The sequence below is a fragment of the Columba livia genome, chromosome 2 (genome assembly GCF_036013475.1).
Source record: "Columba livia isolate bColLiv1 breed racing homer chromosome 2, bColLiv1.pat.W.v2, whole genome shotgun sequence".
NCBI classification, from domain to species: domain Eukaryota; kingdom Metazoa; phylum Chordata; class Aves; order Columbiformes; family Columbidae; genus Columba; species Columba livia.
Genome location: NC_088603.1, coordinates 54,319,959 through 54,338,523, shown reverse-complemented (window position 1 = coordinate 54,338,523; position 18,565 = coordinate 54,319,959). Strand labels below are relative to the sequence as shown.

The window sequence follows — 18,565 nt, the reverse complement described above, 5'->3', positions numbered from 1 at the left end:
TATAAATATCACGAAGGTGCATTTTTAGGGTGCTTCAGAATAAAACCAAACTTTAAAGATACCTCCTTATACAGGACTAAAGTAGTTATGCTCTGTCAAGATCACAGAATGGTTGGGGTTGGAAGGGACCTCTGGAGATCATCTAGTCCAACCCACCTGCTAAAGCAGGTTCATCCAGAGCAGATCACACAGGAATGTGTCTGGGCAAGTTTTGAATGTCTCCAGAGAAGGAAACTCCACAACCTCTCTGGGCAGTCTGTTCCAGTGCTCTGGAACCCTCAAGGTAAAGAAGTTTTTCCTCATACTCAGATGGAACCTCCTGTGCTTCAGTCTGTGCCCATTGCCCCTCATCCTATTGTTGGGCACCACTGAAAGGATTCTGGTCCCATCCTCTTGTCACCCACCCTTGAGATATTTATAAACATTTATGAGATCCCCTCTCAGCCTGCTCATCTCCAGGCTGAACAGACCCAGCTTTCTCAAGTCTCTGCAGAAACAAGAGGATAATTTCCCTACTTAAACCAAATTCATGTTGCTGGTGGGTTTGTGTTTTTCTCTGCTGCTTGCAAAATTAGCATACTGGATCCAAAACAGGCCTATTAAAAAGAGGAGACTTCTGTAAAATTCACCTGGGTGATAAACTGTTTGGAACAGAGCATGAGGTTGTTTTCTGTACAGCAGGCTTCTGTCAGCACAGCTGTGCTAGTAGGGAATGTGAAGAGGTGTGAACACTAACTGGTTTAGCTGTTTTGGTAGAAGCCATTAGCAAATATGCTGGTAAAACAGATCTGCTTGGAGATGTGTCTTCATAAATGGTTTTACATTCTAGTATGAAGTATAATTTGACCTGGGAAGCTGTATTTGCCCTGTATTTGCTGTGCTTTGCCAGTAACCTCTAGATTACTAAAGGTCTTAGGTAATGGTAACCCAAACTAATATGGAAAGGGCAGAAGCTGAAAGGAGGCGTGTTGAAATAAAGATTGCTGAGAAACAGATGGGAGCTGACAGGACCCCTTCTATGTTGGTAGGATTGATATCCTTGCATGATTCAGATCTGCTGTGCACCTCCAGGAAGGTGGGCTTTTTTGCTGAGTGACACTAAATCTTTGAGTTGTTGCTGCTTCTGTCATCAGCACATGAACAGGAGGCAGAGTGCGTTTGCTTCCATTTGCTGCCTCCCCCCCGGTAAGTAATTGAGCTAGACTTCTGCTCTGGCATTAAGAATTCTAGTAGGAGGACTTTGCTGTTTTTCCACTGTTATTTCTTCAGTCACACATAGTTTGGATGTCCAAAGTACTGTGAGTTTGAGAATAAGAAACAGTTGAAAATGAGTGCTGTTCTGAAGCACTGTGTTCCCATTTCTTGTTCAATATGAAGCATATATGAAGTTTAATGAACAAGTCATAACTCTTCCTTACTTTAAAATAAAGTATTGACTTTCAGCTATACATGGAAATGATATTTTTCTTATGACTTTATGCGCATTGCTTGTTTTTTCATCTAAATAGAACCCTGAAATTAGCAGTATTTTGTATAAAATCTGAAACTTGAGGATTTTGGACTCTGCTCTACTGAAAAATACCATAGCAGACAAAGAGCCTGTGAGTTGTAAGATTTGACACTGGGTTAGTTTACAGTGAATGAAACCAGATTAGGCACTGAAATCCTGAATATGAACAACATAGCAACACAGTACAATTGTGAAGACACTTACTGATGGTTTAATGTTTATTTTTCAGTAGCTATTATACTTGGATTGGTGCCTAGCTAAGTTAACAGAAATAAAGCTGGAAGATTGTAAGCAGCTTCAGAAGCCCTGTGGTAGGCTTTTGCAAAGCAGTATATATTGAGTTTGAGTTCTAATATTCTAATGAGAAGGCCCCCAAAAAGATCACCCAACATTTAATTTTTATTACTAAAGATTTCTGTGCTGGTTTTCAAAGGAAATATTTTTCAGGGAGTCCTCTGTCTTGTAGCCTTCTTTTCTGCTTTAGGTTGTTTTATTAATCATTTTCCTTTCCTGATGGATTTATTTCATGTGAGGAGTGCAGGATTTTTTGTTTGCTTTCATTTTGCTGTTTAAAATGATGAGGTTTTGAGATTTCACCAAAGAAATCAATATGACATATTAAAATGGTGTAAAGACCCAGTGTCTTTCTTGTGCTCATTCATGGTACTTTCTGTGGGTGTTGTTAGATTGGTAGGAAGACTGTAAGTAGCTGGTGTTGACCTGAAAATGTTTCCCAGTAAGCATATGGTCTTCATTACTTCTGTTCTTAAAATTCTGTGATTACATAAAACACTTTGTCTGTAGTGAACAAAGACAAAGAAAATAGTTTTCGGTGTAGAAGACACAAACTATTGAAAAATAGCCCATATTTTGTCATTTTTAGAAACCAAGATGGTGGCAGTATCTGGCACTTTTCCTTGTACTTGAACATTAAAAGCATTCTGTATCCTGGTGTTTATCTCAGAGTTGGCTGAAACCCACTGACCTGCAAGTTGTCGTGTAGAGAGAACTTCGTCGTTGGAAGTTGTAGATGTCACTGCAAAGTAAGGATGTAATGACAGTATGTCTGTGGATAACAGCCTTCCCATAAGTAAAAGTTATTCTAAAGAGAAGAATTGTCCATGTGATACATGGAACAAGAAATAACTTAACATTTCAGCAAAAAATATTCCAATTAAACATTAAGAGAAGCTTTCTAATGGACAAGATTACTTTCTTGTCCAGGATTAGAGTCCTTGTGGTCTTGCAAAGTCAGGGGTAGTGGGTGCCATTGTGATCATGTCTTGCAGTGAACCCTGACCATCTTTTCAACAGGAGAATGAGAAGCCAAATTTTGTTCTCTCTTATAAGAGAGTACATCTTTCAGAATAACTTTATGAAACTGCAACTAAAGGTGCTTACTCATATACAACTACATTCTTTGTACAATAAGAAAGGGCATCACATATCATGTGCTTGCTCAGGGTTTGTAATATATGATCGTTTGTCAGTTTCTTTTATTTCCATCAAATTAAAGTAATGATCTTAAGATATGTGGGAGTGAATTTGGTAATGAATTGTAACTCCTTTTAATATTCAAACTGAAAAACCTGAGTATAGTGAAATACATAGTCTAGAAGTAAAGACACCATGTCCTCTGCTATAAATTGCTCTAATTAACTTTATTACAGTTCTGAAAACCTTCAGAAAATGATGTCCCAAGATGTTTGAGTACTTTGTCCAATTAAAAAGTTGTTCAAATTGAACAGCTGGTATCTTCTTGTATTTTGTATTATATTTATTTTTAGAAGGTGTTTCTCATCAATGAGACGTGGATCAATTTGATTAGAGGTAGTTGTGTTAGGAAAATCTTTATAGAGAGGAAAAAAACCCCAAGTATGTGAAATATTAGTTGTCCACTACAGATTTTTTTTTTTTTTGTGAAGGCAATGATTTTTTTCACATATGACCCTTTCTAAGGAGCCAATTGGTAAAATTTGTTAGTAGAAAAATATTCAAGTTAGGCAATACGTTGAATGAATCAGTTATTAGATTCAGCTGTTTGAGGTAACCAGATGCATTTACTTTTTACCACTCCACATATTAAATTCCTGTAAATGATCAGCAGCTGTAATATTGGACTATGCATTATATAATCAGACAATCTGTTAATGTTAAGAATGTTTAAGCTTACTTTTGTGTATATTTCCAAGAAAAGGCTCTTTCAACTCATTTTTATATTTACTTAGTCTATAATGTACTGGTAAGTTACTTCACCTTCTTACTTTCATCTGATCTGCAAGAGCAGTTCATTTAAACCTCAACCTGGGATTTACACCTTTGTTAGGTTGCATACAAAATTAATGTTATATCAGGACTGCAAACAAAATTCATATTACAGTTCATTATTTCAGAAATAAGAGGTAGGTGCGTGCTCATTCTTTGAGCTGAGTAAGGGTTGAGCTGTTTACAAATTTTGTGTGCATAAACCAAAGAGAGCTGCAATCAGGCTCGAAAAATGTCAGTGAAATTATTGGGTTGAAAGGACAGCCTGTAATTTTAGAATGTGTCGTATTCTATATAACTTAATCCTCTTTGGAAATTAAACTTTATAAATTTAGTTTAAAATTTTTTGAGGAAATGTTTGGAAAGTTTAGAATCGAATCAGTATTGATTTGGGGTTTGTTTGACACTGTTTTCCAGCTTCAGCTGCCCCTTGAGAGACTACGTGTTTGATCTTAGAGGGAGAATTCAGGGTTGTAGTACAACGTACTCGTGTGTGCGCACACCTGTGTGGGTGCAACCCCCCAGTGCAGCTGAGTGCTGCCTAGTCAAGGTCAGTGTCTTCACTGGACTTTGCTGCGTGGATTTGTCTATTAACAAAACTATTCACAGCTTCAGCAAATGAAGGCCTCTTCAGGTAATATCCACTTTAGAATGAATGTTACCTGATTCAGATGTGAAATAATTATGTAATTAGGTAGTCACTTAAAATTTCTGTCATACAGTCATAGGATAATCGTGTCCTTATCAGAGGCTACTGTGTGTCTGTGGCCTCAGAGCTGAGACTTCTCTGAGTCTGTCTTGACGATGTACTGCTTGGCCATAGCGTTATAAATATTAATAGAAAATACACCTTGTCGGTGGTACTTAGTACACATTTCTTCTTACCCATTTTTTTCACTAGAGAGATAGCAAGATTGTTAGCCTCTGTTGAGCTGAAGCCTGGTATGTTTCTGCTGATTCCTGGCTGATTCCCAGCATTAGCCAGGTGTTTCTCACAAACATTTACTCCACTACCTTAGTAGTAATAGCACAGCATAGGTGGGTGGATGAGTTCTAGCAAAGTAGGTGAGGACATGCAGGGGCTAGTACAGGCAGCTCACCTAAATATTTAGCTGGTTTCTGCATAAGTTTTGCAACTTGGATGGATTTTGGGGGAATGCCACTGCCACACTGTTAGCAGTAATTGTCTTCGCTGTTTTAAAATTAGCTTTTACAATATAGCTATTTGGAGTCATAAGATCAGCTGTATCTGTACCAAGCAGGGTAAAAGGAGTGAGTTCTTAACTTTAAGAGTTTGTAGCTAGGAATATTGCAAACCAGTGCTGTGGAATCTGGGTGTATCTGAGGATCCTTACTGGGTGGGGAAAAAAGCCTGAGTACTTAATCTGAGTGTCATCTAAAAATTTAAGCTTTTAATTTAAATTTTTGTTTTCAGAAAGTGGTCACCATGTGACATTTGATTTGAGATCATGTAGAAGCATGCCTTCACTTAGACTGGGAAGCTGCTCCTGCCTTGAAATTCAGAGGGTGACAATTTAGACTTCAGGTGACTTAGCAGAAGACAGTGATAGTAGCATCTCATAGGTAATTACAGTTTAGATTATGGAAGGAAGAATTTATATTTGGCATGTTGAAAATCTAGAAAATATGACCCAGAAATTTGCAGGCCTGATTAAAAGCCTGTTGAAAGCCAGGTTTGTGTGGTTTGAAATAGTCTGTTGCTGTATCCCAGAAGTGTGGTGGTTGTTTTCAGAGGAGTCGTTTGAGGCTAGGTACCCAGGCCTGGGAGCTGGACAACTGGCAGAGGCTGTCGTCTGTCCATTTTTAGTCTTTCACTAGGTAAATCCTAGCAGAAAGCTTTGCATTTGATTTAATAATTTTATTGTATCTGTTCCTTCTAATTTACAACACCTGTTTTTATTTAAAGTACAGGATTAGAATGTCTAAATTAGCATGTGTAGAAGAAAAGAAGTAATTGATATATTGTACACATTCACAATCATCAAATGGGAAATGAAATGATTAATCAGATTTTATGCTTGCAGACTAAAGCTTTTTAAAAAAATCTTATTATTTATTTATCTTTAAAACCACTTTAATATCTCTTGACAGTTTGCTCTGACTTCACCTTTTTTGTATCGGTTCTGATCTCTGCAAACTTGCCTAACCAGGAAGTCGTACTTCCTTTCCTTCTGACCGACACATGGCAAGCATTTTCCATAAGTTGTTACTCATTTTGCTAACTTATTTGGCAGCTCTGACATTGCGAAGTTTCATATAATGCGTCTGTTAGATTTTGGCTTTTCTCATCACAGAGAATTGCTTGTGTTCTTCTGCTTGTTTCATTAATCTTTATTAAGTAAAGATGTAAGCTGTCTTTAATTGAATGTTTTGGCAATAGAACAAGTCAAAAGGTGTTTCTCATTAATTTGTTATTCAGCAGGGATAGCCATCTATCTGGATTGAATTTGTGACAGTGCTTAGTCTCTGTTTGTAGCAATGCCTATGTTGAACATATTTTTCTCTGTTTTGCTCAGAATATCCTATACAGGCTGACTTTGTAATGTCATTTGTCATGTGGGAATTGAGCTACAGGGAACTCGTCTGTGTTGACAGCATGTCTCCGTGTTGGTTTTTCCTCTCCTTTTAGTACAATGTGTTTTATATTTGGTCTTATAAAGTTTTATCATGCTATCAAATTTTGAAGAAGTGCAGAAATGATGGCTTTTGGTTTTCTCTAGCATGTGATACAAATATTTTGGACAAAGGTCATAATGCGAAATGCTGACCCTTCTTTTAATGACACAGAAAATCATATTCAGATTTGTCTGTAGCAGTTACTTACAGGGCCATCATTAGCTTGAAAAAAAATTGTACTGAAAAAAATAAGTAGCAATTTCAGGTGTTGCATGAGTTCTTTTGTCTCCCATTTCCTGTGCTTTTAGTAACTTTTAAAAGATTCACTCATTTCTCTGTTGTTTTGGGGAGGGTGCAAGCCATGTTTGTGACCTACTATCCTGGAGAAAGTGTTTAATTTCATCAAATACATTTCAGATGCACAACCTGAGAAATGAAGAAGCATTTTTGTTAAACTTTTAAAAAATCCTAAATGAATCTAAGGTAACCTACATTAAAAATATTGGTTTTAGAGTGATTGTGCTCTAAGCAATGATATTGCAACAGAAATGTCTGTTTATCCCAGATGCTGTCAAGCAGCTCCTGGCTGAAATGAATTGTTTTTATACACATGTTAGGAATCCTGTCATCATATCATCAGTAACTCTAAGCAAGCAAATGGGGTGTCCAAATGTGTGTTTAGTACATGTCTTGGAATAGCACAGGATCTACAAACACATGGAACTTTGTCTGGGACAAAGTTGTTTATTTGGTTTGCCTGCTTGCTTAAAATTTATGAAGAATGTCTGCCATAAGTGTAGCTAAAAATCCAACTGTCATCTGGCAAAAATGAAATAAAGCTATGTTGTAGCTGACATGGTATTATAAAGTCAAACCTGGAAAGACACGTTAGTCTGTTTTTTCTAACAGAGTTCTTTTTGGAAACAGTTTTTGCTAGCATTTTGAAATTTAGTGTGACATTTTTGAGCATCTGGCATTTGGCAGCTTCACTAATAACACTTTTGTTCAGTCTAACAGCTTTTACTGTTATTACATTTTCCTAATCTTCAGCCTGACCTTTCTCACTTCATAATATTTATTTCTGTCTCTCAGAACAGAATCATTTAGAGTGGATTCCAAAGGAAAGTATGTCTCTCTTATGTGATAAATATATTGACCATTTTGAAGTAGATAAACTAGCAGTAGTTTGTTATGACATGTTATTTTTTTCCAAACTTTTGTCCCATATGATGCCTGCAAATATTATCTTTTTTCCTGTGCTCTGTTCCAGAGCTTGAGTGCCATCACATGACACTTGTACACTAAGCACAGAAATCATTCGCTTTCTTGTGTCAGAGGTGACTTCTGTGTTTCAGGGTAATTGGATCCCCTTTCATCAGAGCAGGAATGTCACACCAAGCTTAGTGAAGTAGCTAAGATTTATTTCCCATTGGAGAGTGTCTTTATTTTGCTAGGTCTCTTTGTTCCAACCAGAAAAATCTGGGGACAATAAATACTTTCAGTCCTTGCCTTTGTCAGGAATTGTGATGTCTTAATTATGATGCAATTTAATCAGATAATAGCAACAGTCTCACTCTTAGTTTTAATTAGAATGGACTTATATTGCCAATATTTACGGGAAACTTACTTGTTTCAATTCAGTTTACCAAATAAATCTTCAATCAGTTGCAATTAGTGTCTTGGATAAAGTTACTTCTTCTGTAATGCCCCCAGCCAGTGCTGAAGGTCTTAGTGCTCTTATAATTTACTGTTTGTCTTGACATGGTTATCTTTGTTTTGCTAGATAAATATTTTTTTAGGCATCTTAAGCCTTCTCTTGTTGCCATCAAACAAGTTGAGGCTTTTCTTTAGAACAGCTGTGAGCTGCATTATTCTGTATTAGCTGCCTTATTTTATGAAACTTTAATTGTCCTTTTCCCCAAAATATGGAAAAAACACATACAGGAACAAAGATGGTAGAGATCTTAAGAACATTCTTTTGAAATTTTCAGCTGCAAATTTATCTTTAACCACTTGGAAAGTTCTGAGAAACAGGATATGCTAAATATAGCCAGTAAGGTCACTTTCTCCATTCTTCTCCGAGGTAAGGATACAGAATTGCTGGTGGAAAGCTGTGGTATTCACTCTGCAAATGCCTGCCCTAAAGGCCCATGTTTCCCTTAAGCTGACCCAAGCTAGCCAGTGCAACTTGTTCTTTCATACTTGTCTCATACCCAGTTCATTTTTCTTGCTCACAAAAAGGTAAAGATGATGAAGGTACTCATGTCCAAGATGGACTTGGCTGCAGGGTCAGGTCAGGAACAGGAAGATTTTGGTGTAAAGTGACAATGCTGAATAAGCGAATAGTCCTCTAGTAGACAGCTGGAGTTTGTGTTTCTGGTGGTTTTAAATGCTTGCTATGCAGATTAAATAATGCTTTGACAATGACAATTTTTAGAAGGTGCTTAGAGATCTGGCTGGAGGTTATTGTGGCTTGTGACCAGTTTGATTGTGAAATTGGTGTACATTTTGTTCTAAAGAAAAAGAGCAAACCAGCTCATATTGTAGCAGTTTTGAGATTTAGGTATGTGAGTATGTGGCAGGTATCAGAATAAATTGGGCCTTCCAAGTGCAAGGTGTAGTGTAGGGATGTAGTGGGGGTGCAACTTTCTTCTTTTTTTTTTTTCTTTTTTCCAGATTACATTTTATGCAGATCTAAAGTCTTCCATGAAATTAGGCATCTATGTAGCTCCCTCTCCAACTGAAATGATTTAGAAGATTCTCAGTTTTATTAAATTAAGTTTTAAAATCTTTCGTCTCCCCTCTGAAACATATTCCCTGAAATAAAAATGCATTAGCTGGATTTAAGAGACTAAGATAAATTCTTCAGTGGTAGAAAGAGACTACTTAAATACTTAGTGTAGTGTAAGGAAGACAACTCCATGAGAAGGTAGTCAGAGGAAGAGTGTAATCCGTTGTCTTGTTTTGTCTTCAGACATCATAGCTGTGAAGTCTATTCTTTCTGTATTCAACAGGGATTATCTCTTTACCTTAAAATATCTTCTGTAGTATCTAAACTTGATAAGCCACTAACTACATTATACTAAACAGTAGCTTATCACAGAGTCATAGAATAGTTTGGGTTGGAAGTGACCTTCAAAGGTCACCTAGTCCAACCCCCCTGCAATAAGTGCAAGTCTTATGAGGAGCGGTTGAGCAAGCTGAGGCTGTTTAGCCTAGAGAAAAGGAGGCTGAGAGGAGACCTTATCGCTGTCTACCTGAAAGGAGGCTGTAGCATGGAGGGTTTTGGTCTCTTCTTCCAGGTAGCAAGTGATAGGACAAGAGGAAATGGCCTCAAGTTGCACCAGGGGAGGTTCAGATTGGATATAAGGAAAAAATTCTTCACTGAAAGGGTTGTCAGGCATTGGAACAGGCTGCCCAGGGAAGTGGTGGAGTTGCTGTGCCTGGAGGTGTTTAAAAGGCGTTTAGGCAAGGTTCTTAGGGATGTGGTTTAGTGCTAGAGTCAGGTTATCATTGGACTCGATGATCCTGAGGGTCTCTTCTAACTGAAATGATTCTATGTTTCTGTCTTCAACTAGATCAGGTTGCTCAGAGCCCTGTCCAGCCTGGCCTTGGATGCCTCCAAGGATGACACATCTATCACCTTCCTGGACAATCTGTTCCAGTATTTTACCCTGCTCTTTGTAATAAAAATGTCTTCCTCATGTCTAGCCTGAATCTCCCCTCTTTTAGTTTAGAATCAGTTACCCCTTGTCCTGTTGTAACATGCCCTTCTAAAAAGTCTGTCCCCATCTTTCTTACGGGCCCCTTTAAGTGCTGAAAGGCCAAAATAAGGTCTCCCCAGAGCCTTCTCTAGGTTTAACAACCCCAACTCTCTCAGCCTGTCCTCACAGCAGAGCTGTTCCAGCCCTCTGATCATTTTTGTGGCCTCCTCTGACCCCTCTCCAACTGGTCCATGTCTTTCCTGTACTGAGGGCTCCAGAACTGGACACAGGATTCTAGGTGGGGTCTCACCAGAGCAGAGGGGCAGAATCACCTCCCTTGACCTGCTGGCCACTCTTCTTTTGATGCAGCCCAAGCACACATTGCCAGCTCATGTCTAATCTTTCATCCAACAGGACCCTTCTCTGCAGGGCTGCTCTCCATCCCTGCATCCCCCAGCCTGTATTGATGCTGGGCATTGCCCTGACCCAGGTGCAGGACCTTGCACTTGGCCTTGTTGAACCTCATGAAGTTTGCATGGGCCCACTACTCCAGCTTGTCCAGGTCCCTCTGGATGGCATCTCGTCCCTCAGGTGTGTCAGCTGCTCCACTCAGCTTGGTGTCATGCACAAACTTGCTGAGGGTGTACTTGATCCCACTGTCTGTGTCACTGATGAAGATATTAAACTGTGCTGCTCCCAGTATGAACCCCTGAGGGACCCCTCTTGTCAGTGATGTCATCCAGACATTGAGCCATTGACCATTCCTCTCTGAATGCAACCATCCAGCCAGTTCCTCCTCCACGAAACAGCCCATCCATCAAATCCGTATCTCTATATTTAGGGTTAAGCATGTATGATTGCAAATCTACACTTTTACATGCTGAATTCAAATGAGAGGGAACGCAGGGTATTTGGACAAATAAAGTTTGGGTGGCATTTTTATATCTTTAAGAAGTTGTTTTACATATTTTTATATATATCTATACACACATGTATAAACATATGTGTGTAAGTATACACGTGTATATATTAGTTATAGTGAGATCTGTGTACCAGGCTGAAAATTTTCTGAATATGCTTTTTTGATTTCCCTCAAACTTTTTGTATTTGTGTTCATAGTTATTTCTAAAACATCTGCACTGGGTTGCTCCATTGACCTGTGTAGTTTGCTAGAATAATAATGTTCAGCCTTTGATTTTTATCTGAATAGTGATCTTTCATTTGTAGTAATATCAAATTGTGACTTAACTCTTACAGTTAGATGGCTACCTCTTCTTCCAGGCATTTTATATGTCTGTCATTCCTGGGGCAAACAATTTCTGGTGCTTTTGTCCCCACACTAGCTTTGTCAGTTCAGAGTTCAGATCAAAAGCAGAATAATGTTTTTGGTTTTGTGTTTTTTCTTCTTTTTAATCTGTTGTAGCCTGTGAAAACTAGTTAAATACTCCTTAGAACCTATAATTTTAAGCAGAAAACCATTAAATTATAACTATTATTCTGAAACCAGGCTGTTGTAATGTGTGAAAAAGACTTAAAAAATGTATTTCTAAAATACCACTAGAAAAATGCATGACTTTTTTTCTCATCACATTTTTTGAATACAGTGTATGAAGAATCAGCGTTTGTCCTTACCAGAAGACAATTGCAAAGCATTTTGTAGTTGTTGTATTTACATACTAAATGCTTAATTTTCAGATGTTTTCTGTTTATGAAAACATTTGTGTGAGTAAATATGTTGAGATGTCTTTTCTTTGTTAATAATTGAGGCCAGTACATAATTTCTTACTTACTTCAATGTGCTTTTCACTATTCAATAAAGTTGTTTTGAGTTGTTCTTTTTTTTTTTTTTTTTTTATTGAGCAAGATTTTGTTTTTGAAGTGGCCCCACACATTTCAATTGTTTTAATGCTATAGTTCATTCCAATGAGAAAATTGTATATGCCAAGAGGCCTCCAAAGCATTCTTGGGTGCATCCACAATATTTTATTTGCTATTCCTGTTATTTTTGAAAAAGAAAACGCTCTTTTCTATAAACTGAAGTGTGTAAATATGAAAGGAATGGCTACCAGTTGCTCTTTAGGGTTTCACAGTCAGCTGTTGTCAGAGACATGATTTGGAATAAAGCTGGGTAAACTGGTAGGTCATCTTTCTTTTTTGTTCTCTCTTTGGGTAGTGAAGTCAATATGATACAGATTTGACCATAAGAAAAGTGGTGGAACTTCAAAAATGTGTTTTGAGTCTACATTGATAAAGTGAGTGTGCTGGCTGTAGTATCATGATCTTCTCTGTGACACTGAGTAGAGAAGTTTAGTTCCTCCTCAGCTTTGCGTGATGTGGGTCTGGTGTCTGGAGGAGAATATCAAGTAATTAAGGCAGTTTGTGATATAATCAGTGTGGCTGGGGGTTATTGTTTTACTTGGTATGATTTACTAAATATTAATTGGAGTGACAAAAGTGCTATAACTCCAGTTTGAAGTGATCATTATTCTCTTGTACTGTACAGCAGAGGTCATTTATGAATTTTTTACTTAACATCATTGATCCAAGTGGAGGAACTGAGAAAGATTACCCCAGTGAGGAATGATTTTTAATAGTGTGCTGCAATCAGCAAAGCCAATGTTTAGACTGTCACGTCTACCAGACTGTCTGTATATAGAGAAGATTATTCTGGGAAAACAATTAAAAGGAATTAGGAGATTCAGGAAGTTTTATCTTGTTGTATATGTGTTTGTTTTTTTCAGTACTGTCCTCACAGCTGAGAGTAATACAGAAACATTGCCTTAAAAGTACCAACCAAACTAGGAAACTTGTCTGTGACAAATTTCTCTTGACTGTTTGCTCCTGTAATCGGGGGGTTTCTCCTAGAGATATCTGAAAAGGGAAAAGAATGCATGAGAAGAGCTTTTTAATTTTCTCCTTCTTTGAGGAGGAGGATGAGAGGGTGTTAAATCTGATTCTTAAGTGCTCTGACAGTTTCTATTAGGTCTAATAATAGCAATCAAACATGTTGCTCCTTCCCTATTGACTTGTCCTCTCTGTGTTGGTGGTCACTGGTTCCATAACAAAGAACCAGACTTGGCTGTCTGGCCACTTAAAGTCATTATATTTTATAGGCGCAGTACATGAACTGCCTCCAACTTCAGCCCTAAATTATCAGGTTATACTGTGACTGACAGGCAGTAATCACTGGTAGGGGAATAGGATTGATATTTGAGTTTGTAACCTCTTAATTTGATCCTGCAAGACTTTCTCAACTAGAAGATTTTGTGGTTGTTGTTGGGAGAGAATGAGGAAATAAAGCAGGGAAAAGCAAGAGAGCATTCTTCTGGCTACAGCTGTTAATTCAAAGTTAAATCTATACCTGAACAAAACTGTATTTATGTAGTTCTGTAAAAGTTTCTTGGATTTTGCATTTCATTGTTACTAACTCATTGCAAACGCATTGTGTGTACTCACGGAAGGACCAGCCTTGCTCTCTGTTGTGAACAGTATTTTATTTTGAAGATAGCGCTGTTCAGATATGAAATAAAGTAAGAGAAGTAAGAGGGGAGCAATTAATGTGTCTAAACCAGGATGTAATGGTTTTAGTATCATTTGAGGTATGCAAGATATCTTTATGGCAGAGTGGAGATATAATACAGACAACATGGGCCTTGTTGGACAGCAGTAGGAGACCTGTAGAGATACCACAGAGCCTCTGAAATGACATCTGAATCCCACCTCAGCTGACCCAGCAAACTGAAAAAGGAATCTCATCCAAAGTGAATGAAACATAGCAGGGCCAGGAGGCTGACTAGAATTAAGATGAAACACATCAACCTGCACAGGACAAATCCAACTGTTTACTATTAAGTATGTGCAGGAATAAATAGAATACAATAGCATTCATTGCTAGCACAATCTGGACAACTTATGAAAAAAAGCTGATGAGAAATACTAGCTGGTTCCTTTTTGTACTTAAATAGTAATATGTGTTTATGTCGTACTTGTCCTTGATTGAATTACTAATTGTTCTCTCCTGTTTTAGGTTATGGTCAGACTGGTCCAATGGTTCAGAGAGGTGGATATGACTCCATTGCAGCTGCCGTTTCTGGTCTCATGCATATCACAGGTCATGAGGTATGTTAATAAAATCTTTGTACCATATACTAAAACTTGATGCCACATGGAGTAAGTTAGCCTGTACTAACACGTCTGTTATGGACGCCCTCCTGAGTCCAACAAGAGGTCTTATCTCTGGTAACCTAAGAAAATTGTAGTGCTTATGTCCTTCAGGTATTTCAATCCAGGCAAAGCCAATGCCCAAGAAACAAAAAATGGAAGAAAAATGGTATCCTAAATCTCCAGTGGATAAACTGAGAATTTATGCTAACCTGTTCTGGCCACTTGTAGTCACTTCAAGAGCTGTAACAGACACATTGTTGCCGTCTGGATGATGGAACCCTACAGGTGTGGGAAATCTCACCCACGCTTTGGTATTGGTATTCCCTCTTTAAAAGAAGGAATTGTGAAGCCATCCAGATAACTCTGACAAACTGTCTTTTTGATCATCCTGCCTGAAAATGAGCAGAGAGATGCCATTAGTGGTTTGGGCTATGAAGATGATGAAGGGACTAGAGCACCTTTCTTATAAGGAGAGACTGAGAGACCTGGATCTGTTCAGCCTGGAGAAGAGAAGGCTGAGACGGAATTTCATCAATGTTTATAAATATCTCAGGGCTGGATGTCAAGAGGATGGGACCAGAATCCTTTCAGTGATGCCCAATGACAGTGTGAGGGGCAAAGGGCACAGACTGAAGCACAGGAGGTTCCATCTGAGTATGAGGAAAAACTTTTACCTTGATGGTGCCAGAGCACTGGAACAGGCTGCCCAGAGAGGTTGTGGAGTCTGCTTCTCTGGAGACATTAAAAACCCACCTGGACACATTCCTGTGCAATCTGCTCTGGGTGAACCTGCTTTAGCAGGTGGGTTGGACTAGATGATCTCCAGAGGTCCCTTCCAACCCCAACCATTCTGTGGTTCTGTTCTGGAAAAGATTGTGCTGCTGTTCCCACTGATGTCCAAGATCTTTAGTAGCTGAACTAGTGCAGGAAGTGTTAGAGAGGTAGTTTGGTATCTGGATTCCAGGGATACCTAGAATGTGTGTCTTGAGCTCAGAAAAGCGCTAGTCAAATAACCATTTACCTAAGCTGTCTTGAATCACCTAAAGATGCAGGGAATGTGGTCTCCACATGTCGCTTCCCAGGTGGCGCAGTCTTACAAGTCTGTTCTATGCTTCATAAACACTAGATAGTCATCTGTGGTGGTGGTCGTGGTACTCTGGAAGCAGATCTTTAGAGTATGACAATTGCATGCCTTAGGTAAACCAGTATTTCATCAAGTTTCTGTACTCAAGTGTCAGATATTTGTGTTTGAGTAGGTTGTTGAAAGGTAACCATGCCTGATCTGGATGTAACTCTACTGTAGGACTGATATTCTGCAAATAGACTTGTTTTCTACTGAGAACAATGGCAAACATCAGAACTCTGCTTGTGGCAATTATATTTCCAGAGTCCTTCTTTCCATTAGCAAAATCAAAAACAAACAAACAAAAACAACAAACAAAAAAAGGTCAAGCATTGCTTGACTGAGGAAACTGAAACATGCTGTCCCTGGTGTCCTAAGGCTATTTGCTCATTGCTGCCATATTAATAATACGTACTGTGCTGGTTTGACTGAAAAAGGCTAAATTTTCTTCATGCAGTTAGAAACCCTTATTTTCCATAGCTAGCACACTTATTATTTGGACTTAGTTTGACAACAAGAGATAACACAGAGCTAATGTTTTTAATTGCTCTGGTGTGAGAGCCAAGGACACTCTGAGCTCTGCCCACAGGTGTGAGGCAGCTGGGAAGTGGGACACGGATGGGACAGAGCTTGACTGACATCCAGACTGATCAGTAAGAGTATTCCATCCCATTAGTGTCATGCTTTCTATCTAAGGAGAGTTAAGACCTTTTGGTTTGCTCTCTTATCTTTGCTCTTTTTTTATCAGAGCCAGAGGAGTTTTTGGTGCAGGACATTTAATCTGGCTTTTGCCATTTTGCAGAGACATCTGGCCTTTCTGCCCTTTTTTCCTCTCTTTTCTCTCTCTGGGATCGACTTTGGGACCAGGTGCTGTTATCCTGGGACTGGCTGCTCAGCATGTTCATGAGGAATTGCCTTGAGTATCTTTTATTTCTGTTTAATATATATATATTTACTACTAGTGTATTACTATTTTGTTATTTTGTTAAACTGTGTTTATCTCAATACAAGTTTCTCCCTTTCCTTTTGATTCTTTCCGCTGTTGGGGGGGGTGGGGGGGATGGCAAAGGGGGCGAGTGAGTGGCTATCATGGTTGTATTGCTAGCTCGGATTAAACCACGACACGTACCCATAGGATACCCCATCTCAGAACACAAGAAGACATCAAGTTGAGTGCGTTCCTTACAGATACTTCTCTTCAAATGTAGAATGCGCATATACATAAACCAATGACTGATCACAGTAACTGTAGCATAAGTAAACTTTACATTCTGACTCTGGTATCTGTAAAGTTTAGTACTTGCAATACAATACCAGAAACTAAATGCACACCTCAAAATATACCAAAGAAAATTAAATGGGAATATAAGCTGTTAGAAGGGGGCAAATGTTGTTAGCACTACATGAATAAAGGAAAGTATGTTGAAAAATTGAAGAAAAACAGGACTCTTGTAAAGCTTTTCATTGATATGTGAATAACAGGACATACAAGTGTTATACTAAATAAGTACCTGTAAGTTGTATTATCAGAGGATACTCTTCAATGGCCATTATGAAGATGGATTTTAATAAAAGGTTGTATTAATATTTAAAATGGAAATCTAGATGTTTGCATTGCCTCACAAGGACTTGAGGCGATGTATCATAGGAATAATTTAATCATTGTTATTAACAGTTCTGTCTGTTCATTGGGGGCTTTTGACAACTCATTCAAACTTAGTCATTCTCTTGCATGATTAAAATAAACATGCTAAAACTTGCTTCTTATTTTTCTTTATTTGAAATTGGTCATATATTATTTCATCAATATCTCAAAACCATTTTCTGATGTATAGAGGGACATTTTTGTTTCAAAGACCTAAGTGACCAATGACTCCAAAGTCATTGGGGATTGGTCTCTTCTCCCAGGCAGTCAGCAATAGGACAAGGGGGCATGGGCTTAAACTCTGCCAGGGGAAATTTAGGCTGGATATTAGAAAGAAATTCTTTACAGAGAGAGTGATCAGGCATTGGAATGGCCTGCCCAGGGAGGTAGTGGGCTCGCCGTCCCTGGAGGTTTTTAAACTGAGATTGGACATGGCACTTAGTGCCATGATCTAGTAAACGGACTAGAGTTGGACCAAGGGTTGGACTCGATGATCTCTGAGGTCTTTTCCAACCCAGTTGATTCTGTGATTCTGTGACATGACTTTATTGGGTATTGAGGCCATGCCTTCAGTCAGTAAAGTCTTTAATATTAAAGCCATGAAATCTGTCTATTACCAGCACAGGATTTTGAGCAAAACTTAGACTTTCTTTAAGTCTGTCATACATGTAACATTCATGTTCTTCAGTACTTTGTATTTCATGTAACACTTATTTTTGAGGCAGTGAAGAGAACACAGTGGAAAGGATGGAAGTTTGACTAATATGCGTGTATTTTATCCAAGTTATCTTTTTATTATGGAGATAAAGATACTGTAATACAAATGTGGAATGCATCAAAGATACACAATAATACCACATTGGCAAACAGTGTAAACCTCTTGAGTGGGAGACGTGATCATATACTTTATACCTCTGATTTTTTTAAGATCTGAGGGAAGATTCCTGCATAAAGAAATTCTGAATGTATTGCCTTTTTTTTTTTTCCCTAGGAAATACTTGTTACTGAAACGACCTAATGCTGATTACTTTGAAATGCTTTTGAGCAAAGTTCTGAACCTTAAAATCAAACTTTTGCAATATTGCAAAATTACAGGCACAAACAACCGCATTTGTGCCAGTGGTGGTTTTGTTCATTGTACAAAACACATTCAGTAGAATGCTTTCTCTAAACCATGTTTTCATGTGCAGAAAACCTGCATGAAATTCAAGTTCTTACGCATGTACTTGATTACTTCTGTATTAGAAATGTATGACACCTGTGAAATTTGAAATTCTAGTGTGTTTAAGAGAATTTACAAGCAATAAGCGGGGAATCTGTTTTGTGTAAACCGGTACCACAAACTCATTTTGAATAAGAGTAGATCCTTCAGGCCACATAATTTTTTTTTTTTTAATAAATTCAAATATACTAAAAGGACAGAGTTTACACTGACACTTTTATTGTCTTGGATGACATAATTTATAGATATTTCCTGGTTTAGCACCACATACAAGTTTCATATTTGATGAATAGAA

General features: G+C 38.2%; 1 protein-coding gene across 8 annotated transcripts in view; it reads left to right on the top strand.

Annotated features, from left to right (window-relative positions):
- SUGCT (succinyl-CoA:glutarate-CoA transferase) overlaps positions 1-18,565 on the top strand; it is a 363,338-nt gene that overhangs the window by 27,549 nt on the left and 317,224 nt on the right. For all 8 annotated transcript variants that reach the window (XR_010470196.1, XR_010470194.1, XR_010470197.1 and 5 more), the window contains one exon: positions 14,144-14,235. Coding sequence is in view for 4 of the 8 variants with exons in the window: in XM_065051998.1 (XP_064908070.1) it covers positions 14,144-14,235 (92 nt within the window). In the remaining 4 variants the exon portion in view is untranslated. The remainder of the gene's footprint in view (positions 1-14,143; positions 14,236-18,565) is intronic.